This window comes from Leuciscus leuciscus (assembly GCF_965113295.1).
Source record: "Leuciscus leuciscus genome assembly, chromosome: 9".
NCBI lineage: Eukaryota > Metazoa > Chordata > Actinopteri > Cypriniformes > Leuciscidae > Leuciscus > Leuciscus leuciscus.
Genome location: NC_138733.1, coordinates 19,340,418 through 19,363,574, shown reverse-complemented (window position 1 = coordinate 19,363,574; position 23,157 = coordinate 19,340,418). Strand labels below are relative to the sequence as shown.

Here is a 23,157-nt window from a genome sequence, read left to right as displayed (position 1 = left end):
GAAAAAAAATTTCTCTCTCAGTTATTATTGCTTAGGAACAAACTCTACATCCCCTTCTGGTCCGTGCTCTGCGGGGTATTACTGCAGTGGAGGTTCAGCCACACCAGTCCAACATGAAGCTGAGGAGGGACACTACTCTTTGGAAGGAGCTGTGAGGGCTGAACCGTGCCCAATGGGAACTTTCCAACCAGTAAGCCACGGCAATAAAGAATTCACACCAAGTAACATTTTAATTTAACTGAGTTTGACTTCTTTTCCATCAGGGAAGAGGCTACAACTCTTGCATTGAGTGCCAATCTGGAAGACTTTGCAACAGGACAGGCCTATCCCAGCAGCCCCTGTGCCCACCTGGACACTTCTGCCCTGCTGGCTCCTTAATTGCTCACCTATGCCCTCCTGTGAGTATGAAGCCTCATATTCCATCTAATATACAATATTATAATTTTATAATGCTTTTGAAAGTCTTTTATGCTCACCAAGGCTACATTTATTTGATTAAAAATACAGTAATATTGTGAAATATTATTACAATGTAAAATGACTGTTTTCTATTTTAATACATTTTAATTGTAATTTATTCCTGTGATGGAGAATTCCTTTTTTTCCAATATGTGAAGGGTACATACACTGCAAGTTCAGGAGCGGAGGATCTGCAGCACTGCGGCCCATGTGATGCTGGTCAGTACTGCCACTCTCCTGGACTAACTGCTCCTCAAGGACCATGTGAGCCTGGTTTTTACTGCACTGGTGGATCCCACATTGCCACTCCGGTAACAACATACTATCTGTCACACATGTTAATCAGTGGGATTCATATCGAGCTCAATGATCCGATCTTTTTTTTTTCTTACAGATTAGCTCCAGGTATGGCGACATATGCCCCATGGGTTATTACTGTCCAGCTGGCACCAGACACCCTCATGAGTACCCCTGTCCTCCTGGAACCTGGAGTAATGCATTGGGGTCCCAGACTGTGTCATCCTGTTGGCTCTGCCCTTCTGGATTCTTCTGCAACAGCTCTGGCCTCATTCAGCCCACCGGAATATGTGCTCCAGGTACAAATTCATAATCTCTTATCACAATCCCTCCATATTATTGACTTTAGTTTTTAAAACTGAGTTCTCTACTGTTCTGTCATATAGGGTTTTATTGCGCAGGTGGTGCTAAAACGGCCATGCCTGATGATGGGGCAACAGGAAACAGGTGTCCGGCACGGTATTACTGTCCACAGGGTTGTACATCGCCTCTACACTGCCCTGATGGAACACATTCAAATACCACAGGTATACATTTACTTTACATACTTAACCGGTATACTTTTATACATTTTTCTGAACCTGAATATCCAGAGTTTATAACCAGAGATCTGTGAGGCTTAAAACATCAAACATTCCTTTAATGGTGGTTTTAGTATAATTTGCGAAAGTTTGAATTCCAATTAACATTATGCATTCTGTGTATTATAACAGAAGATTGGGATCAATCAATGTGTTTTAAAATCATAGTACATCAAAAGTTGTGTCAAAAGAACTTTGATTTTTGAGGTTTGCATCCATCCATGCATGCTTTTTGAGTTAATACTTTCCAGAATTTCTTGAGTTCTATAATTGGTCCCTTTCTTCTCTGATGGGGTATAATCAATTTCATGAAATTATAGTGTGAGTACAAAAAAACATATGCTGCATCCCAATTCACCTACTTGTACTAAAAGTATGTACTGTTTTGTGTGTAGCAGTGTACAGGCAAGCTTTTGTACCACTCTGTCGCTTGGTTACATGCATTCTGTCACAGTTTAAACTGCCCTGTCAACCATCTTGTCACAGTTAAAATCCTCCACATTCAATTTAATTGAATTTCCTACCGTATCGGAGAGAAATTCGAATGAGTTTGCATAATGATACATTTAAAGATATTGAAAAAAGAGGTATCTTTAAAAAAGTTCCTACCGTATCGGAGAGAACTCCGAATGAGTTTGCATAATGATACATTTAAAAGATATTGAAAAAAAAGGTATCTTTATAAAAGTTCACAGTGTTGTTGCAGGTGAAATATAATGTGGAGAACAATTAATAAATATCTTTAAGTCAGGTTAGAGACTGATTATTAATCACTCAAACACCTTTATCTAAACCTCTCTACTTAACTGTCAAACTCATACATCCGCCATGTTTGTTGTTTCTAACACTTTTTAAACTCATGTTTGTAGTTCTAATCGAATCCTCGTCAAACACGCAATGGATTGTGGGCAATATTAGCCGTTATTCATGGATCTGTACTTTGGATTGAAACCAGAAAAAGTAGGCCATCCGGGTGTCTTATTTCAACATAGTACGATCTGGGATATACTAATTTTACTTTCGAATACTGTTTAGGAAGGATAAGTATGCAAATTGGGACGCATTTTATAGTATTTTATTGAGCAGTGCAGTACATACTTCTTCACAATGTAATTTGTTATCTGATGGTGTATCAAGAATGCAAGATTAGGATTACTGTGCCTCAAACCTTAGTACTTTGAAAAAGGTGTGTTAAAGGGATAGTTCACTTTGAAATTAATTTTTGGTATGTTTTAGCTTACCTCAAGGGCATCCAAGATGTAGGTGTCTTTTTTTCCGCAGTAGTTTCAATTTTGATATTTTTAGGTCAAACCGTTCTTGTCTGTCAGTCATATAATGCAGGTCTATGGTCACGGTCTCAAAACACAAGCACAGAGTCCAAATTAAAACAATTCCCCGTCGTCCAAATTAAACAATTCCCCATCGTAAGTACACATTGATGGCCTAAGACACGAAACGAGCGGTTTGTGTGAGAAAACGAACAGTATTTATATCGTTTTTACCTCTTATACGCAGACATGTCCGAGTGATCTGATCTGACGTGTACGCAGACGGGTGCATAGATATATACACACTAGATGTCGCCTTGTCTATGGCAGTTCATTGGAACGAATGTCTTTAAGGCGACATCTAGTGTGTATATATCTATGCACCCGTCTGCGTGAACTATCCCTTTAAAAGAGTTTTGATTTTTGAAGTATGCATCCAAGCATGCTTTTTGGGTTATCACAACCCGTTTTGTTATAATAGGGTATTAGTTTTGTGTTCTTAGACACAATTTTATGATGTATCCAGAAAACGTTGAATAATATACTTTGCCATCGCCAGTGCAGTACATACTTTTCATCTTTTCTGTTCTTTGCCTTCAACTGGTCCCTGCCAGCTCATACACATGTCAACTCATTCACAATGTCAACTCAAAGCATAATAAAGTAAGTTGTGATCATTATATTGTTAATGTGTCTGAACGCAGGTGCTGCAGAATGCAGTGACTGTCCCACTGGATGGCTGTGTCTGGAGGGGGAGGAGCTCCAGTTGTGTCCAGAAGGACATTACTGTCTGGGGGGCACAGTGGAGGACATCCTCCCTTGCCCTCCAGGCACATACAGCCCTAAAGCAGGACAAAGCCAAGTAGAGCAGTGTTTACTGTGCTCAGCTGGTGAGAGCAGTGCCCCTGCTTTACTTACACCTTTGGCAGTTTTAATAGCATTGGTGTAGTGTTATGTTCATCATACACACCTATCATTTTAAGGAATGTACTGTGAAGATTGGGGACTAGTTGAACCTACTGGTCCCTGCCAGGCTGGGTATTTTTGCCTCACAGGTATGTCCAGTTATATCGACATTTTGCTTTTTAATAATTAGTGACCTCATTCTGTTGATTTGAATCGTAGCATCTAAGCAGTTGTGGTTATGGTTCTCTTGACTTTTGCAGGCATAAACTTCAAGAATCCTGATTCAAATATTAGCACAGGGGTGGGTGGGCCGTGTCCTGTGGGTCATTACTGTCCCGAGGGCACCAGCCTTCCTTTACCCTGCCCACTTGGCACCTTTTCAAACAGGTACTGTATTACAGGGTCAAATTGTCATACCATACTAATATGAGTGAATGAACAGATAAACAGATTCCTTTTTTTGTCTTTATAGTCTTTATGTCACTAAGAAATCGGGGTGCACTGTGTGTCCTGCTGGGCAGTTTTGTGGTTCGGGGGGCTTGAGTAGACCATCTGGACCCTGCCGAGAGGGGTTCTACTGCCCTGCCGGGGCATCGTCATCCACTGGTGCGATCATCCAACCATTTTTGTTAATTTGATAGTGTCATTAGCTCATTGTCTGTTTGTATTCTACTATTGACTGTGGTGTTATGGTTGGTACAGGTTCTGATTCTGAAGGTGGTCTCTGTCCTCAAGCGCACTTCTGCCCCACTGGCAGTGCCGTGCCTGTTCCCTGCCCTGCAGGCACTTATACCAACCTGACAGGACAGATTAAGTGCAGTCCCTGCCACGCTGGATACTATTGCCCAGAGAGTACCAGCAAATACACTCTGTACCCCTGCCCTCCTGGATTCTACTGCCCTGATGGTTAGAGACAAAATTATATATAAACTATTGCTTACAATACAAAAAAAAATTTTGACAAAAAAATTTACAAATTTTTTAGACAAAAAAATTTACAAATTTTTTAGACAAAAAAATCTACAAATTTTTTAGACAAAAAAAGTATAAAATAGTATACATTTTAATATCAACCATAACTAATATTAAATAATCTTAATATTAAGATTTTAATGTCACAATATATACATGTATTGAAGTGCATTTTGTCTTGTGGCACTGGCAGATTTTTTCCTATCCTTAAAACAATAAAAAAATAAAAATTAAAATAAATCTAACTACTTCACTAGACAAAATGCAGAATTAGAGAAACCACACCTCAGTATTATGCAGTGCTGGTCTTTGTTTACAGGAACAAAACATGCCACCCAGTTCCCCTGCCCACGAGGCTATTACAACCCCGAGCCGATGACCCACAGCCTGGACAGCTGCTTACCCTGTCCTCCAGGCCACTACTGTGAGAAAGAGCGCCTGTCCGCTGTGTCTGGGAAATGTAAAGCTGGTTAGTACATCACCTGAATGAGACTATTTTCAACTGAATATTGAACTCATTTTGAATTTCAACCAATGACTTCATCACACAGGATGGTTCTGTGTATCTGCTGCCTGGAACGCTCAGCCCTTTGACCTGGACAACTACACTAACGCTAACTGCCTATGCCCTGCTTCCTCCACTGGGGGCAGATGCCAGGAGGGGTTTTACTGTCCATCAGGGACCTCTGAGCCTCAACCTTGCCCTCCAGGAGCTTTCTGCAATGCAACCGGTGCGTAATCACCAGATACAAAGCAATGAATTCCCTGTGTGCTTTTGCAAAACGGTTTGCTTATAACCTGACCTTCTGAAACAGGTCTAGCCCTGCCGAGTGGACCGTGCTCTCCTGGGTATTACTGCACGAGAGAAGCCACTTCCTCCAGGCCTATAGATGGCATTACAGGCAACATCTGCCCTTCAGGGACTTACTGTGGTAAGTATTGGGTTATTCAGATGAAGATTTATGTCCCTTAAACCAGCCTTAGTTGAGATTCCCAAATACATTTTAGTTGAATATCTATCGTTTTCCCCAGACGAGGGCTCCAGTGCACCACAGCCATGTCCAGCGGGGACTTTCTCCTCAGCAGCGGGCCTTGTAAGCAAGGACAAGTGTCAGCCCTGTAGAGCAGGATACTACTGTGCTACCGTGGGCCTTCAGGCTCCTACTGCCCCCTGCAGGGAGGGTGAGAACAACTATCACTGCACTAAACACAATTTCTGCATCTTTCAATTTCTACATCTTGTGATTTTTCGGTAGGTTACTGGTGCCCGCCTGGTCAGACAGATGACCTAGCTCTGCCATGTCTGGTCGGTCATTACTGTCCCCCAGGAAGCCCTGTCCCAATTTTTTGTCCCACTGGGACATTTCAGGACAAGCAGAAGCAGGCGAACTGTACAATCTGTGTATCAGGCAAGCTGCAGTTATCTAAAGCAAACTGTGACACACTCCCACATTTCTATTTCTGAAATTCATACTGAAGCTTGTATCCTGTTTTTTTTCCTTTTTCTCCTACACCAGGTTTTTATTGCGATGCGACATTTGGGGCTGTAAATATGTCTGTCCTGCAGCCTTGTCCAAAGGGACATTACTGTCCTGAAGGAGCTGGTATTGCCAAACAATTTCCATGCCCTGCCGGCACCTATAACCCCCGTGAGCTCATGGACAGTCAAAGTGACTGTCTGTTGTGTCCGTCAGGACATTACTGTCCAGATGTTGGACTTGAAGAACCTACAGGTGAGACTGATGACATTTCTGTAAAAATTCTGAAACAAATGCCCCATGTTCTTGCTTTACAAGCCCTGTGTTCAAATGCGTATTTGTAGGACTGTGTTTGGCTGGTTTTTGGTGCAGAGAGGGCTCCTATTCACCCAGTCCTGTGGATGGTTCTACAGGGGCCCCATGCCCAGCTGGTCACTACTGTCCTAAAGGTGGTTTAAAAATTTCAGCTACCAGAATTAGCCTTTATCAATCCTGTCTTATGAGAAATTTGCTAAAATTGTTGTCTCTAAATAACATCTTTTGTCGGCATAAATTAAAAATAAAACACTAGAAACTAATATCAATTATGTTAAATTCTACAAGTAAATTCTACAAAATAATGTAGGTCCTGATAGCATAGTGGTTAGTGCACTGACATGTGGTGCAACTGTGTTTGAATCCGACTCAAGGTCCTTTGCTGATCCCATTCCTCTCTCTCCACCCAAAAGCTTTCCTGTCAATCTCCACTATAAAAAGCACAAAAAGGCAAATTTAAAAAAAAAAAGAATGTACAGTATTAGTAAAGTAATACAAGTATAAAGTAATTTACATGATATTTTGTACACATATTATTTGCTGTTTACCTAATTCTGTTAAATTAAATGTCACAGCATGAGAAGAACTTTTGAACATGTTACACTGGTATGATATTTGAACTTATGGTACACTACTGATGTGATTTCATTCATAAAAGTGTTTTAAAGGTCTCCCTGTGTTACTATAGGCACTGCCAGTCCTATGCCCTGTCCGGTGGGAACGTGGTCTAATAGTACAGGACTGAGGAGTGCTGAGGAGTGCCAGTCATGCCCTGGAGGGTTTTACTGTGCCTCTACCGGTCTGAAAGAACCCAGTGGACTCTGCTCAGATGGGTATGTGCAAAACAATATGCACAGTACAATTGCAACACAGATGCCCAGTTTAACCTATGGTGTCATATGCCCCCAAAAGGTTTTATTGTGCTGAGAAAGCTGAGACTCCCACTCCCACTGATGGGGTCTCCGGTCACATCTGTCCAGTGGGTCACTACTGCCCTCCAGGAACCACTCACCCTGTTCCATGTGATCCTGGGACTTTTGTAACCGTCACTCAAGCCTCTCAGTGCTGGCCCTGCACAGCTGGCTGGTACTGTGTGGATGGAGCCCGGCTGCTGTGCCCAGCTGGTTGGTGCTTTGGTCTCTCGTTGGCTATGTTCGGAATGGAGTACTAGTGTTCTGCTCACTGGATGCTGCACAGTATATACTGCCTACATTTTAACAAAAGTACGTGAAACAGTATGCATTATGCAACTGTTCATGTTTTAATCAGTAGTGTGCTACATTTCTGTCCTCATCACATTGCTTATTTAATTCTTTGCGAGGCATCCAGTTATCAATTTGTCAATAATCATTGTTATTGTGCATTAATATTTTATGTTAAAATAACTTGGCTATAAGATCAAATAATGATTAATATAAATCTATCTCTCTCTTTACAAAGCTGCTATTACTTTCAGTTCCAGTTCTGCTTTTATACAAAATATTTACTATATTATACACTATAGTATTTACAACAGATATGGTAATAATAGTATGGTAGTATGCTATTCCGAACATATCCATTTGATGTTACTGCTAGAATAGTAGTGAAAGTAGTGTCAATAACACTAAGTATATGTATACTAAGTATATGAAAGAAACTCAATTAAATAATTTACTTCCTAAGTCTTCCAAGAAACTCAATTAATTTGTAAACAGCACCACACAGTGGAGAGAGACAATACACAAACATGCTGACTGATTTCATCCAAATCCAGCAATCATATTTAAGCTGTTATCTTATGTCTGCCTGTAGGTTTCTATTGTCCTGAAGGCACAGGGTATGACTGGAGGCCTTGTCCAGCAGGGACATACAGTCCTGACTCTGGTTTGAGTGTCCTCTCTGAGTGTAGGGAATGTGATGGAGGACACTACTGCCCTCTTCTGAACTCCACCTCTGTCACAGGAGAATGCTCTGAGGGATATTACTGCGTGCATGGGAACATCTCACCTCAACCTCACACGCAGTCTGCAGGTAGCTGGGTTTACATCCACGGTTTTGGAGAATTTTAGATAATTTAGGGTTATTACATAAAAAATTGTGAATGAAAGTTGTGAATACAGTATTTCATTTTTTTTTTATTAAATATATAAAAATAAATGTCTGGAAACAGTTTTTGAAAAAGCAACATCACATTGTTTTTGCCTTATATGAAGACTTTATAAATATATATAAAATAGAATTTAATAATGATTTTTTTTCCAAGGAGCAGGAGGACCTTGTCCTGTGGGTCACTTTTGCCCACAAGGCACCACTCAACCTCAGCCTTGTCCAGAGGGCACTTTCAGTAATAAAACCAAACTGATCAAAGTGGTAAGAGGAATTTCTCTATTTATAACAGCATGAGAGCACACAAGTCCTATTGTCCTATTACATCTGTAAGGACCATGGATACCATTTTCTTATAGGAAGAGTGTTTGTCATGTTCTGCTGGTCATTATTGTGACATATCTGGGCTAGCTTCACCCAGCGGAGAATGCTGGGAAGGTTTTTACTGCAAACAGGGAGCCGTTCTCCCCAACAGCCCAATCAACGATCACAGAGGAGGACCGTGTCCGACAGGTAAATGACAGATCCCCAATTCAGGGCAGATTAAAAACACCCACCTTCCCCTCACACCGGCCCACCTCATCCTGTTTTCCGCTCCCGCGCAGGTTATTTTTGCTCTAGAGGCTCCAGCGCTCCTCAAATCTGTCCAGAAGGATCCATCAGCAGTAGAGAGCGACAGGACAGCTGCAGCCTGTGTCCCCAGGGGTAGATACACTTATACATATACAAAAATGGTTAACATTTAGAGGTGAAGTGTATATTTTTATTTTATTTTTTTTTATGTTAAATTACTTTCTATCCCAGATTGTGCAGAGCCATCAGCCCACATTATTTCAACGTAAATGATCACGTTTCACTGTGGAATTCCTGGTGAAAACTACGTCATTACCCATGATTCTGCAAAAAACAACCATGGTTTTATTTTTCTCCATCGTTTTTATTTCAGCTGTGTTGTTCGCAATGCTTCATGGGATTGTAGTTCTTTCCCTCATTAAACCCATTAAGTGCACATTTAAATACTTTTATGCTTCAAATCTAAGTTTGTAATATTGTGAATGACCTCGCAGCTAGTTGATCTGGTTCATGGCTTATAACTCTTTAATGAAGACATTTTTTAAATCCCTATGGGAAAAATGAATCAAGGCCACTGGAAAAGCAAAGTTGCACTGTTGTGAGTTTGGGGGCAGGGTTGGGGCTATTTTTTTTTATCCCATTGATCCCCAATAGCAGACAGTGGAGTGTTCATGAAGCCTGTCATTAATTTTGCATTCTGTTTGGTGGAGCTAGTGCCACAAAAATGACATACTTTACCATCAAGTAATATCTTTTCACTCACAGTTACTACTGTCCTGCCTATGGTTCCTCTTCTGAGGGCATTGAATGCCCAGTAGGCCATTATTGCCCGACGGGCACCCATCTACAAAATCAGCACCCCTGTCCAGCAGGAACTATTAATCCACATACAAGGATGACCAGCCGTGAAGACTGTTTTCCCTGCCCTCCAGGTACCATTTCTACAAGCGACTGCACTCCTATCGAGTTATTTCTCAGAGTTACTCATCTCTTATTCTCAGAGGGTCACGCTGCCCTATTTCTTCACAGAATTTGCGTAATACCATTTTCAGTTGCAGCCCCATGTGCTTCTTTCAGCGTCTGTCAAATCTCAGCTGTGAAATTTCCTTCAAACTTTCCACCCGGCAGGTTTCTTCTGCGAGTCTCCTGGACAGAGTGCTGTGTCTGGACCTTGTGCAGCTGGACACTTTTGCCTCTCAGGAGCCGTGTCCCCCACACCCGTGGATGGAGAGACAGGTGGTAAATGTCCTCAAGGTCACTACTGTCCAGTAGGGTCCTCATCCCCTGAGCCTTGTCCACCAGGCCGCTATAGCAACAGCAGCCAGAACACTAAGCTGTCTGACTGTCTGCCCTGCCCTCCAGGTCAGTGCTCCTCTTTTGGAGACTTCAGACTTCCTTTTAGATCACTTCGTTTTTACTGATTTGTGGACATTTTCTTTGTAGGATATGCTTGTTCCAGTAGGGGTCTCTCCTCCCCTTCTCATGTGTGCCAGATAGGCTACTACTGCCCACATGGTCAAAATTCCAGCCAGCCTGCCGATTACATCTGCTCACCTGGACATATGTGTCCACCTGGCAGACCTAACCAGATCCCCTGCCCCCTTGGGACTTTCCAGAGCCTCCAGGGGCAGGTCAGTTGAGATTGTTAATGTCACCTTAAAATTTGTAACATAAAAAGTTTTTTCTCTTTAGCATTACCATTAGTGTTGTTTTTAAGTTAAACTAAAATAAAAGCTGTTGAAAGTATTAAAAATCATGAATTGAAATAAAGCTGAAATAAAATATAAATATTAGATGAAAAACTTGAAAATGAAAATGAGAAATGTTGCTTTGGCAACTAACTGAAATAAAGTACATTTAAGTTGAAAAAGTAAAATTACTACAACTAAAACTGAATTGAAAATAAATTAAAGCTAAATAGAAATGACAAAAGCACATAAAACTACTGAAACAAACTAAAATCAAAACTAAAAAAAATTCAAATAAAAGCTAATTCAAAATATTAATACGATTATAGTATTTAAATAATACTAAAACAAAACTGAATTCCAACACATCTCAAACAATGTATTGTGTTTAACAGCAGTCTATAGTGGAAATTATGTTTATGTAAAATTAAAATGAGCAATGTTTGAGTAAAATGATAGACTGCTTATAGCAAATTTTCTAGCATGGTATACAGTGCTGGACAGAATTATTTGCCCCCTTGGTAAATATGATCAAAGATGGCTTTAAAAAATAAATCTGCATTGTTTATCCTTTTGATATTTTATATATAAAAAATAAAAATAAAAAACATTTTATTGAAGTAAAATAATTGAAAGTCGGGGGAAAATCACATTATGAAATAAATGTTTTTCTCCAATACAGATTGGAAACAATAATTTTTTACAAGAATTACCATTCCTCCATACAGAATCTCTCCAGATCCTTCAGATTCTCAGATCTATGTTGGCACTTCTCCTCTTCAGTTCAGCTTCAAAAAGCTCTTTCTTTTTTGTTTCATCTGTCCATAGAACGTTTGAAAAGTAATTGACACTACTGGAACTTCAAACGGGACCGGTTCTATGGTCAGATGAAACAAAAAAATAGTTTTTTTTGGCAGCAAACACTTAAGATGAGTTTGGTTCATACAGGGATAAAAAAGTACCCCATGTGTAAAATGAAATACTCTGCTGTATCTTTAATTCTGTGGGCCTAATTTTCTACCAGAGGTCCTGGACATCTTGTTCAGATACATGGCATCATGGATTTGATCAAATACCAACAGATAAAACATCAAAACCTGACAACCTCTGCTAGAAATCTTATAACGGGCCATGTTTGGATCTTCCAACAGGACAGTGATCCAAAAACAAACATCAAAATCAAAACAAAAATGGGTCACTGTGCACAAAACCCAGTCCCTGACCTGAACCCTATAGAAAATGAGTGGGCTGAACTGAAGAGGAGAAGTGCCAACATGGATCTGGGAATCTGAAGGATCTGGAGAGATTCTGTATGGAGGAATGCTCTCTGATCTCTTGTCAGGTGTTCTCCAAACTCATCTGGCATTATAGGAGAAGACTCAGAGAGACTCAGAGCTGTTATCTTGAAAAAAGGAGGTTGCAAAAGTATTTAATAAAAGGGGGCAAATAATTGTTCCCAACATGTTTTGGAGAAAAACATTTATTTCATAATGGGATGATTAAAGCTTGATTAAAATGACGCGTAGTTAAAATATTAATTTTACAAGTGATATTTACCTTGATTTTTCTTTGTTCACCACGTGTCATATTTTCTTGATCAGGTTTTTTACTGAAACATTTCTTCTTTCTTCAAGTTTTTGATTATAACTAAAACATATATACTATATATATTTCATATTTTAAGATTGAAACTACAAGTTCGGAGCAAATAAAACAACAAAATATATATATAAAAATAAGTGATGAAGGCATGGTAAAAAGTTACCAAGACCTTTTAATGTGATAACAAAAAGAAACATAAAATGAAAGCTTAAAGTTAAATACTTTATCTACTTCACATCCATAGGCAGAATGTTCTGTGTGTCCGGCTGGATATTTTTGCGCTGGTTCAGACACAGTAACAGAAGGAACCTCTATACCTGTGCCATGTCCTAGGGGATATTACTGCCCTCCAGGTACTGACAAAATTACTCCATGTCCATGATGAGGACACTTGAACCCTTTTTTACTCTATACTTTGTATTTTGAACAGGCTCAGAGTCCGGAGTGAGCTTCCCCTGCCCTGTGGGCACTTTTAATGGCCAGTTAGGCCTGTCCAGGAAGGATCAGTGTGTCCCCTGCCCCCCTGGTAAATACTGCAGCTCCTCTGGCCTGGACACCCCTTCAGGCAACTGTTCTCCAGGGTGAGTTTATTCCACTCAAATGTCCTGGTGAATAATATAGACCTGTTTTCTCATGCTAATGTCTTGGATTTTGCAGTTATGTTTGCAACCTGGGTGCCTCGCTCTCAGAGCCAGTTGGAGATTCCACGGGAGGAAGATGCACAGCTGGCTTCTATTGCCCACCGGGTGCCAGCCATATGGAGCCCTGTCCTCTGGGCACATTTGGCTCATTAGAAGGTCTTTTTCCAGCATATGTAGCATGCTTGCGCTGTTCAATATGGATGAATGGAACTAACATTGTGGGTGTTTGAATAGGAGCAGCATCTGTAGTGATGTGTCAGTCATGCACACCAGGACAGTACTGTGCAGAACCAGGGCTGAGTTCACCCTCTGGGCCCTGTAGTCCTGGATACTACTGTATTCAAGGATCACACACCCCTACGCCTCAGTACTACAACAACACAGGTCATTTTCTCCACTTACCGTGGTGTTTGATCATGGTAGTGAGTCTAAGCATTGCAATGGTAATTAGTTGAGTTTGTTTCAGATGGTGAAGGACCTGGGGCTTGTACAGCGGAGGATGTTCAGTTCATTGGGGATGTCTGTCCCGCAGGGCACTACTGCCCGATTGGCAGTGCACAACCAGAACCCTGCCCACCAGGTAGAGTTTGAACTAAAATGTTTAATTCTGACATCATTAACTCACTGATTTTCTTTCTTCTGTGGGACAAAAAGGAGACGTTTAACACAATGTTCACGCTGCTCTTTTTCATACAATACTTGAAAGGATATAGTGACGAGGAGTTTTCAAGCTCTAAAATTGAGGATTTTCTGTGAAAAAAACGACCTTGATTTTGGTCTGTTCCTCACGCAGTGCTATCGTATAGTATCAGAGGACTTGGAATATAACACACAAGTAGTATGTACTAGTTTTATTGTGCTTTTTTGTCCTTTTTGGAACTTTCTGGCTGCTGACCACGATATGCTTTCATGCTTTCATATTCTATTGTTCAAGCAAATCAATATTTTTACTTAGAAAGGATGCATTAAATTGATCAAAAGTGACAGTTAAGAGATTTATGATGTTCCAAAAGAATTCTATTTCTGTTTCAAATAAATGCAGTTCTTTGAACTTTCTATTCATCAAAAAATCCTGAAAAAAATATATCAAGGTTTCCACAAAAATATGCAATCGTTTCAACATTGACAATTATAAGAAATGCACCAAATTAGCATATTAGAAAGACGTATGGAGGATCATGTGACACTGAAGAATAAAATAATTGCTGCTGAAAATTCAGCTTTGATATCACAGAAATAAATAATATTTTAAAATATATTGCAATAAAAAACAGTTATTTCAAATGGTAATAATATTTCACAATATATATATAAAAAAAAAAGCATCTCCTTTTGTTTCCACTGAAAAAAGAGCAATGGCACGTAAATAATGGCAATTTCCTTTTTTGGTTTAACTTTTCCTTGGACTATGTACAGTAGCAAAGCAAATCTTGTAATGTTTCTAAGAAACGTTACTATGTCACCTCCAGTTTGATTTACAGAAGAATAATCAACATCCAACTTGACAGTATTTTGTTAGTATCTCTCTAATTGCGTTTAATCAAATGATCTCTGTTCTATATTATAGGTTCATTCCTGGGCCAGCGTGGTGGTGTATCTGAGACAGAGTGTCATCCATGTACCCCTGGATTCTACTGTCCCGACTGGGGTCAGAGCTCTGCAGAGCTCCGCTGTCCTGAGGGCAGCTTCTGTCCGGCAGGTTCTGTAACAGGACATCAACCTGGTAGGAAGCAACACTGACGAAGCAGAAATCCATAGTGTCCTCTGGGCATCAGTTAAACTGGGCTACTGGATGTACACAGTGCTGAGCAGGTTTAATAAATAGAGAGAGACAGTGTCTGCTTCCTCCTTCCATTTATCTTAGTGACTCGCCACAGCATCTTTACAGGGTTGCCCTAGTGCTGTCTGAATTATTTAGTACTGCTGCAATAATATGTCTAGACATCGTTTATTTTTATACTGCCTGTCTCTTACCTTTATGATCTGTCTGTTCAGACCGTCAGTGTCCGTCTGGTCACGCATGTCCGTATGGCAGCGTCAAGCCTGCCATCTGTTCGCCTGGTACTTATCAGCCTCTGCCATCCCAGCCTTCCTGTCAACCATGCCCACCAGGTAAATATTATATGGGTGAGTCTTTCTAAGCCTCTTAAGGAATGTCTGGGTCATATTTCACCCTAATATCATAAAGAAAACAAATAAGTAAATGTATTTTATTAAGAAAAAATTAAGCCTACATTTATCATTTGTCTTGACTAATCTATGGATTATTGTTAGGATAATTACGCATGGTTTACCATACATTTTTATAGTTACTCTGACTATCCTGATGTTTTACGTTACTGCAGGGTATTTTTTTTTTACAATACAGTGAAACAATACTGTAACACAAATTTGAAATAAGCACATTCTAATTTTTTTAATATTAATGGTCCTAAAAAAGGGCTTAATTTTCTTCAAGCTAAATGTAATAAAAAAAGTTATATAAAATTAAGATTTTTTTTGTTGTTGTTGTTTTTGTTGTCAGATTCCCTGTATGTCAAGAAATGGAAGCATTAAAAAGCTGACATTTAATGTTTTACATTTACTATTCTCATTATCAATTATGATTTTTATTACAATAATACAGAATTTTTTTCACATTACAGTAATAAATGTTTTTGTAAAATTTTAGATCTATATGCTCCTAAAAATAAGTTTTAGATTCACGTGTGAAATATGACCTAGACATTTTCCTGACAGGTTTCGTGACTTTCAAGAAATGTCTTGGTCATATTTCTCCCCAAATTCATAAGAAAATTTGTAAAATGTATTTCACAAAGGAAATTAAGTATTGACATTATTTTCAGGACAGTTTTACCTCCCAGTTTTCATTACCACGATGTTTTTCTTTAAATTAAAATCAGCATATTTTTATTTTTAAAGAAACGTAATGTTTTTTTAATTATTCAACCAAGCGAATTGTATTATTTTTACCGTACTATATGCTTTTTCTTCTACAAGGTTTATACTGTATGGAGGGTTGCACCACCCCACTTCCCTGCCCTCCAGGCACTGCGAATATGATTGAGGGGTTACAATCACAGTTGGATTGCTCTCCATGTCCTCCTGGATTCTACTGTAACACCAGCGCACTAATCAGCCCCTCCGGACCCTGCTCCGCAGGTCAGTGCTACAGAGATTCCCATTAGAATCTGTTCTGGTGGTGTATATCTTAATTTTACATCTGGTTCTCCCTCCATAAAAGGTCATTTCTGCTCATCTGGGGCCACAGAGCCTGCCCCAGTCTCTCAGATGTATGGAGATATATGTCCGGCAGGATATTACTGTCCTGAGCAGAGCAGTGCTCCGTTACCCTGTCCTGTTGGTTTTATTCTCCAGGACAAAGGGGCCACCTCCTCTAATGACTGCTCCCCTTGCCCTCCAAGCAAATATTGCATTGCACCAGGCTCCTCTCAGCCCTCAGGTTGGCAGATAATAAATATTACACCGTAAACCACAAAATAATTCAGCTGAAGGATGATGAGAAGTGATGCATATGTTATTTTTGCCCTTCTGCAGGGTTTTGCGCTCCAGGTCATTATTGCGTTGGAGGTGCAGATACTTCCGTACCTCAGGCCACATTCTCTCAGAGGACCTGTTTTTGTGACCTCATATCTTTATCCCACCTCCAAAAGTATGATCTTTGCCTTCTGAAGGACAATATAACCTGTTCAATTCACATTCCAGGTAGGATTCCAGATATGGTACTAAATCATTTATATGGTTACGGATGAGGCAGTTAAAACTGACTGACACTTTTTCAAGGAGATGGTGCCAGAGTCTGGGATGACCTGGATCCCAGACCTCTATTCGATTTATCCGAGTCTGAGGGTTATTCAGAATTACGTCTACAAATCACAGAATCATGTACTGGTTTCAAAGGGGACCTGTGTCCTACAGGTATGCAATGCACACTGATATATTTGTTAATAAAAGGCTTCTTTAACATTGCATTAAAAGGATTGTTCACCCAAAAATAAAAAAAATCATCATTTACTGAGTTTTTGACTAACGTCATTGGCATTGCAAACTTTTTTCTGAACATAAAAGGAAGTATTTCAAAGAATTTGCTGGTCAGTCTTTTCTATGCAGTTACAATGAACTAGAACTGGAGATGTCAAGCTTTAAAAAAGGATGCAAATGCACCAGAAATTCATCATAAATGTAGTTTATATGACTTGAGCACAATATTCCAAATCTTCTGATGTCATGTTATTTTTCTGGGTGAGCAACAGACCAAAAAGTTTGCCATTATTCACTAAAAAACTTCACATCCAGCTTGAAAGTTTATGACAGAGTAATGTTGTTCGATTCATTAACAAATCATTTAGATCAGTTGTGAACCCATTCATTGAAAAGTTCTGACTCCAAAGGACGATTTGTTCACAAATCAGACATCACTATTTCAAAGTATATCAAGACCGAATTTTCTTTTTTTTTAATGGTGAACTATCTCTTTAATGGATATCGGCCATCTCTATCTGTATAAGATCATGATGATTATGTTCTGATGGCTAAAGCTCAATGAATCATTTCTACAGGGTCTTATTGCCCAGTGGGTTCGTCTCTTCCCCAGCCCTGTGATTCAGGCTCTTATTGTAATCAGACTGGCCTGCACACTCCTGTAGGCCTCTGTTTGGCTGGATTCTTCTGCCCCACAGGATCCTCAAATCCTAGTGCTGTGCTTTGTCCTCCTGGACACTACTGTCCCCGAGGCACACCACTACCCCTACCCTGTCCACAAAGCACAATGTGTAGTAAGTGAAGCTAGAAGCTAGAGCTAGAAGGATCAATGAACATTTTCATTATTTTGCAAGATGCATCTTCAATTTAGCTTCAGTATTTACCAGCATTGCTTCATAGTTACAGTCTACAAATCTTTCTGTATACCCATAATGCAGTTTATTCAAGAAGAATGCGTAGATGTTGTTTGACATCCCGTCTTTATTGCCTATTAACATTTTACCTGCCATTAACCAATTAAAAAGCTTTTTTATCTATTTTCTGATAGGACAAGTCACTTTTCTGATTTGAACTCTTTGAAGCTTTATGGTTTTATTGTTTAATACTCACCAGGATCTGCTGGTGCATCCGGTACAGAAGATTGCCTTGAATGTCCACCGGGATATTTCTGTGAGCAAAGAGGTCTAACTGAGCCCTCTGGTCTGTGCTCTGAGGGCTATTACTGCCCTGGAGGACAGAACACATCCAGACCACCAGAGTATGTGTGTGGTGCAGGCCACTTCTGTGAAAGGGTAAGTAAAAACAACATCATTCATTTATTTATTTGTTTATACAAAATACAGGGACACATTTTTTTTATTTGTATGTGATTCAAATATATTGTTTTGGTTTTTGCTCAATTGAACATGCACATTTGAACAACTTTAAACATATAACATTAATGACACCAGAATACAGGGACAAACCTTTTTTATGTATATTATTAAAATATTAGGTCTTGTTTAACCTGAAAAATGAAATATTTCATTTATAAAAGGATATACCTTTAAAAGTCAAAGAAGTTAAACTAGATATGGTGTACAAATTCAAATTTATATAAAACATTTTTTTTAATAAATATAACATAAAATATTATCATCATTTCATTATGTAATGAAATGTTATGTTAGATAATTATGTCTTTTATATGGGGTTTCTGTAGTATTTGAAGTCGTTTTCATGACTGAAATGTTACATTTTGAGTGACCCAAACTCTGTAAAAGTGTATTTTAACAAAATTGAAATGGCATGAATTTACTGAAATGACTTATTCATTTAAATATCTGAAAATGGCAGTGTGACTTTTATAAAACATACTCATGTTGTTCCCGCTCTAACAGGGCAGCATCATGGAGAGGCCATGTTTTCCTGGTAGCTTTCAGCCCAGTCTCGGCCAGCATAGATGTGAACTGTGCCCTGCCGGCTTTTTCTGCCCTGAGAACGGTACAAATAAAATTTCAATAAATGAACAGATGAAATATATGCCTTCGCTTGATGTGTTTCTTGTACTAGGTATGACACACCCATTCCCATGTCAGCCTGGATTTTATTGTCCAATCGGAGCATCCAGTCAACATCCATGTCCTCCAGGGAGTTATGGGAACCGGTCTGGATTGGCAGAGTCTTCTGAATGCTCTCGATGTGACCCTGGGACCTATTGTATAGGGTCAGGTATGACGCATGAACAATGATTATTTTCCCCAGAAAACATACTAATCCTGCTTGGTCTTATATGTGGAGCTGATATTTATTTGTTTGTCCAGGGGATGTGTCACCAACTGGCCCTTGCAGTGCTGGATTCTTGTGTTTTGGAGGAGCCGTCACTCCCTCCCCAAATGATAATGAGACTGGAATACCATGTCCATCTGGATCATATTGTCCAGCCGGAAGTTTTGCTGCAATACCTTGTCCCAAGGGCACATTTAGGTACCAGTGTGACACATAATAGTACAAAACAACTGAAAAAATGAGAAAATTTTACGTTATAAAATATTGTTTTAAATCAATTTGAAAAATCTCATTCTATTAAATAAAATAAATTGTTTTACAGCAATCTGCATCAACTATCCAACATAAGTCAGTGCCAAAACTGCACACCCGGGTTTTATTGCTCAGAACCAAGCCTGACCTCAGTCAGTGGACCCTGCTTATCAGGTTTGAATACAAATCTACGGCAGACAGCTTTTAAGCCTTCACAGGACTTCTTGTAGATTCTTATTAATATGACATGTTGTATTCTCACAGGGTTTTACTGCAGTGAGGGATCGCCGACTCCAGCTCCTCTGTCAGCCGTTTATGGCGATATTTGTCCTCCCGGTCACTATTGTGAGATTGGTAGCGCTGTGCCAACTCCCTGTCCAATGGGCAGCCAGCGCTCTGATAGTGGGGGAAAGGGCACAGATGATTGCATGCCTTGCCCTGGAGGTACTGTAATACTCTATTTTGGAGATATACTGTCTGCTCTGTGACTTAAAAGTAATGCTCCATTGACTTTTTAGGGCTCCATTTCAGTGTAGTTACTACACTTTTTAGAAGAGGTGAAATACAAACGTGATTGTTTTCATTGGTCTTTTTATATATTGTTGTTTGATCACAGGTCAGTTTCAGGATCAGAGGGGGCAGAGCGAGTGTAAACCCTGTCCTCCTGGTTTCCACTGCATCAACCTCACAAGCGGCTCTACGGGGGTCAGCACTCCTTTGGTCTGTCCTGAAGGCTTTTACTGCCCCAACGAGACTCAGCCTGGAAACCCAGTTCCATGTCCCAAAGGCACATACAGTGATTCTCTAGGCCTCATTTCAGCAGGTGATGTATTCTCTATTGTACTGCAATAAGTGAGGAACATTATTAAATGCATTTTTCCATTTCTATCATGCTTATTTTATATATTTTTTTATAATTGCAGAGCAGTGCCTGGTGTGCCCTATGGGATATTTCTGCGGTTCAGATGGTCTCTCCGAGCCTTCTGGGCCCTGTGCCCCTGGATTCCTCTGTTTTGTGCAAGCAACAGTTCCCAACCCCACTGACAACAGCACTGGCACTATGTGTCCACCTGGGGCATACTGCCTTCTGGGAATAAGAGCAGGTTTTTATCAATATTTTAAAGGGCACCTATTAGGCGCCTTTTCACAAGATGTAAAATAGGTCTCTGATGTCCCCAGAGTGTGTATGTGAAGTTTTAGCTCAAAATAGCCAACAGATACTATTTTTTTACAGCATGTTTAAATTGTCACATTTTGGGGCTCAGAAAAACGTGTATTTAGTGTGTATCCCTTTAAATGCAAATAAGCAGCACCTGCCGGCAAAGTGGCAGGACAATCTCAAGGAATGATAATATCAAAACAGAAACTCTCAGTAGCGGTGTTCATTTTGACCCGGAGTCGGACAATAATGCCTACAGAGTCAGAGAATATATGCTGTATGGAAATAGAACAGGTATAGTCTACTAGTTTAATTAAGATTATAACTTATAACTTAATTAATTGTACATCACACAAAAGATGAAGCGTTAGTTTTACTCCAGAGAATCACTGTAAGAGCTGAATAAACACAGCATAAGAAGTGCACATTAAAGTCTAATCCATAAACTCTCTCTTTCTCCCTTTCATAATCATCAACATACACAGCGAAGTACACAAAACACTCGTTACAACTAACAGTAAAAAAATATATACAGACCTTTTCAGTGGGTGCTTAATAAACTGGTAAACTTTATATCGGGGCGGGTCTATCTTAATACGCCAGTGTCAGTCAACAGCTTGTGCAAAAGTACGTCACATTGCCCCGAATCTGAGAACGGCTTGTCCTGAGACATTGCTTATGATTTATGGGGATTTAAAAAAAAGCACTTGGTGGATTTTTATCATTATTGGGTGGTTGTGTACACACACTGCAGTGCCATTTGTATATTTTTAGTTGTTATTTTTGTTAAAATTTTAGTCATTTTGTTATGGGTTTTTGTCATTTTATTAATAAATTTGTTGTTTCTAAATATTTCTGTTTAACTTTACTATATATTTATTTCAGTTTTAGTCATTTTAGTATAATTATTTCAGTTAGTTCCCAAGGCAACATTTCATTTTTCAAGTTTTTAATGTAATATTTATATTTTGTTTTAATATGTTAGCTGTATTTAAATTAACAAAAACTCATTTGAACAGTTTTAGTAAAAAACCTGTGTGCACTCTTGCATTGCTAATGGATCTTAGTGGCATGATTTCAGATGTTAAAGATTTATTGTCCAGTACTGAGATGCACTGTAACTATAATTTATATTTTCTATTACTCATATGTTACGTAAAGTAAAGTGAGTCAGAAAATGGCTTTGAGAAAAGATAACTTATTAAAACGACTATGTATCTGTTTTCATTGCCGACCACAACTGGATAGAAACTGGATCCACAGTGGAGTGGAAGTGAAGTGCTTTTGCGAATGGCTCATTATTGACACAATGACAACATTGCTGTGGACAAGCTGTTTAGCTCTTTTACTAAGGGTTTTTCAATCTTTTCAAACCCGGAGTCCCCTAAAAAGTCTGTCAGCCAACCCAAGGAGCTAGCTTTCTTGCTAACACTTTATAATAACTTTCATTAAAAAACATTAACTTTATTACATTATATAATCAGATCATTGGTTCATTAAATTATCATGGTAATATAATTGGTCTCAAAGACAAAAACTACATGCCCCTTTTTCCTCATTTTTTTAATCATCATTTAAATTTTCACACACATAAAGGGTGTAATTTTTTTTTTTTTGCACCCTGATCTGGTCGAGCGCAGTGATTCTATTATTTCTTTCAAACATTTTTAAATACAATTATTTGCTTTTTTTATCCTTTGTGGAATAGGGTATAGTTTCACAGAACCCTGATTGAAAACCATAACGATACAGTTAAAGCACTGATATTATGGCAGAATTTGGAGTTGAATGATGCAACCATGAGTCATATGTTATTATTGTCTAATTCTATTGTACCGTGTAGGTGAATGTTCTGCAGGCTACTTCTGTGACTGGGGCTCCAGCAGTCCTGAGCAGAGTCTCTGTCCTGCCGGTTTCTATTGCCCCGCAGGCACACACAAGCCCCAGGCCTGCACTGCAGGCACTTTCAGCTTCGTCATGGGCAACAGCCACAGAGAAAACTGTGATCCGTGTCCATTAGGCTACTACTGTCCGGGTGCGTTATTATTTCTATCTACAAGAAAATTCGTTTAAAACCATCTCTGTGCTTTTTTATAAATTAATTACAATAGATCCTATTGCATTACAATGCAGGGGAAGCAGTATCAGAGCCTCTTCCATGTCCACTGGGACATTTCTGCCCCACGGGCACATCACAGGGCACTCAGTTCCCCTGCCCTCCAGGAACAGTGCAGCCACAGTCTGGGACAGCCAGTATGGAGGATTGTTTACCGTGCCCTGCAGGTCAGACTGAAAATACATGAAAATAACAAGACTTATTGCACAAATACACTACCCTTCAAAAGTTTTGGGGAAAGAAATTATACTTTTATTCAGCAAGGATGCATTACATAGATCAAAAGTAACAGTAAATACATTTATAGTGTTATAAAAGATTGTTTTTTTGTAAATAAATAATTTCAGTTTTCCCATATTAAGCAGCACAACTGTAACATTGATAATTAGAAATGTTTCTTGAGCACCATATCAGCAAATTAGAATGATTTCTGAAGGATCAAGTTACTCTGAAGACTGGGGTTATGGATTTGACATCACAGGAATAAATTAC

At 39.3% G+C, this 23,157-nt stretch overlaps 3 protein-coding genes across 3 annotated transcripts in view; all 3 read left to right on the top strand.

Annotated features, from left to right (window-relative positions):
- Nucleotides 1-280: 280 nt before the first annotated feature.
- On the top strand, nucleotides 281-5,456 carry LOC309505894 (uncharacterized protein; the record flags this gene model as incomplete). The annotated part of the gene is made up of 11 exons (XM_082179352.1): nucleotides 281-398; nucleotides 618-770; nucleotides 854-1,055; nucleotides 1,143-1,283; nucleotides 3,310-3,495; nucleotides 3,772-3,898; nucleotides 3,984-4,117; nucleotides 4,214-4,417; nucleotides 4,803-4,952; nucleotides 5,035-5,214; nucleotides 5,299-5,456. The coding sequence occupies exons 3-11, from the start codon at nucleotides 884-886 to the stop codon at nucleotides 5,454-5,456; spliced, it is 1,452 nt and encodes a 483-aa protein (XP_082035478.1). The 5' UTR covers nucleotides 281-398; nucleotides 618-770; nucleotides 854-883.
- A 3,395-nt stretch (nucleotides 5,457-8,851) lies between these two features.
- On the top strand, nucleotides 8,852-16,561 carry LOC309505893 (uncharacterized protein; the record flags this gene model as incomplete). The annotated part of the gene is made up of 14 exons (XM_082179351.1): nucleotides 8,852-8,877; nucleotides 8,970-9,069; nucleotides 9,703-9,869; nucleotides 10,066-10,299; nucleotides 10,381-10,568; nucleotides 12,472-12,580; nucleotides 12,658-12,808; nucleotides 12,885-13,024; nucleotides 13,103-13,252; nucleotides 13,335-13,448; nucleotides 14,436-14,591; nucleotides 14,864-14,980; nucleotides 16,113-16,228; nucleotides 16,427-16,561. Exons 3-14 carry the CDS (start codon nucleotides 9,833-9,835, stop codon nucleotides 16,559-16,561), a joined length of 1,647 nt encoding a protein of 548 aa, XP_082035477.1. The 5' UTR covers nucleotides 8,852-8,877; nucleotides 8,970-9,069; nucleotides 9,703-9,832.
- Nucleotides 16,522-23,157, top strand: part of LOC309506176 (uncharacterized protein) — a 27,418-nt gene continuing 20,782 nt past the window's right edge. Inside the window, exons 1-13 of the mRNA XM_082179783.1 lie at nucleotides 16,522-16,594; nucleotides 16,673-16,807; nucleotides 17,449-17,664; nucleotides 17,984-18,162; nucleotides 18,751-18,853; nucleotides 18,923-19,081; nucleotides 19,174-19,336; nucleotides 19,461-19,564; nucleotides 19,655-19,834; nucleotides 20,007-20,213; nucleotides 20,314-20,493; nucleotides 22,393-22,584; nucleotides 22,683-22,832. Coding sequence (XP_082035909.1) covers nucleotides 17,658-17,664; nucleotides 17,984-18,162; nucleotides 18,751-18,853; nucleotides 18,923-19,081; nucleotides 19,174-19,336; nucleotides 19,461-19,564; nucleotides 19,655-19,834; nucleotides 20,007-20,213; nucleotides 20,314-20,493; nucleotides 22,393-22,584; nucleotides 22,683-22,832 — 1,624 coding nt within the window. The 5' untranslated portion in view covers nucleotides 16,522-16,594; nucleotides 16,673-16,807; nucleotides 17,449-17,657. The remainder of the gene's footprint in view (nucleotides 16,595-16,672; nucleotides 16,808-17,448; nucleotides 17,665-17,983; nucleotides 18,163-18,750; nucleotides 18,854-18,922; nucleotides 19,082-19,173; nucleotides 19,337-19,460; nucleotides 19,565-19,654; nucleotides 19,835-20,006; nucleotides 20,214-20,313; nucleotides 20,494-22,392; nucleotides 22,585-22,682; nucleotides 22,833-23,157) is intronic.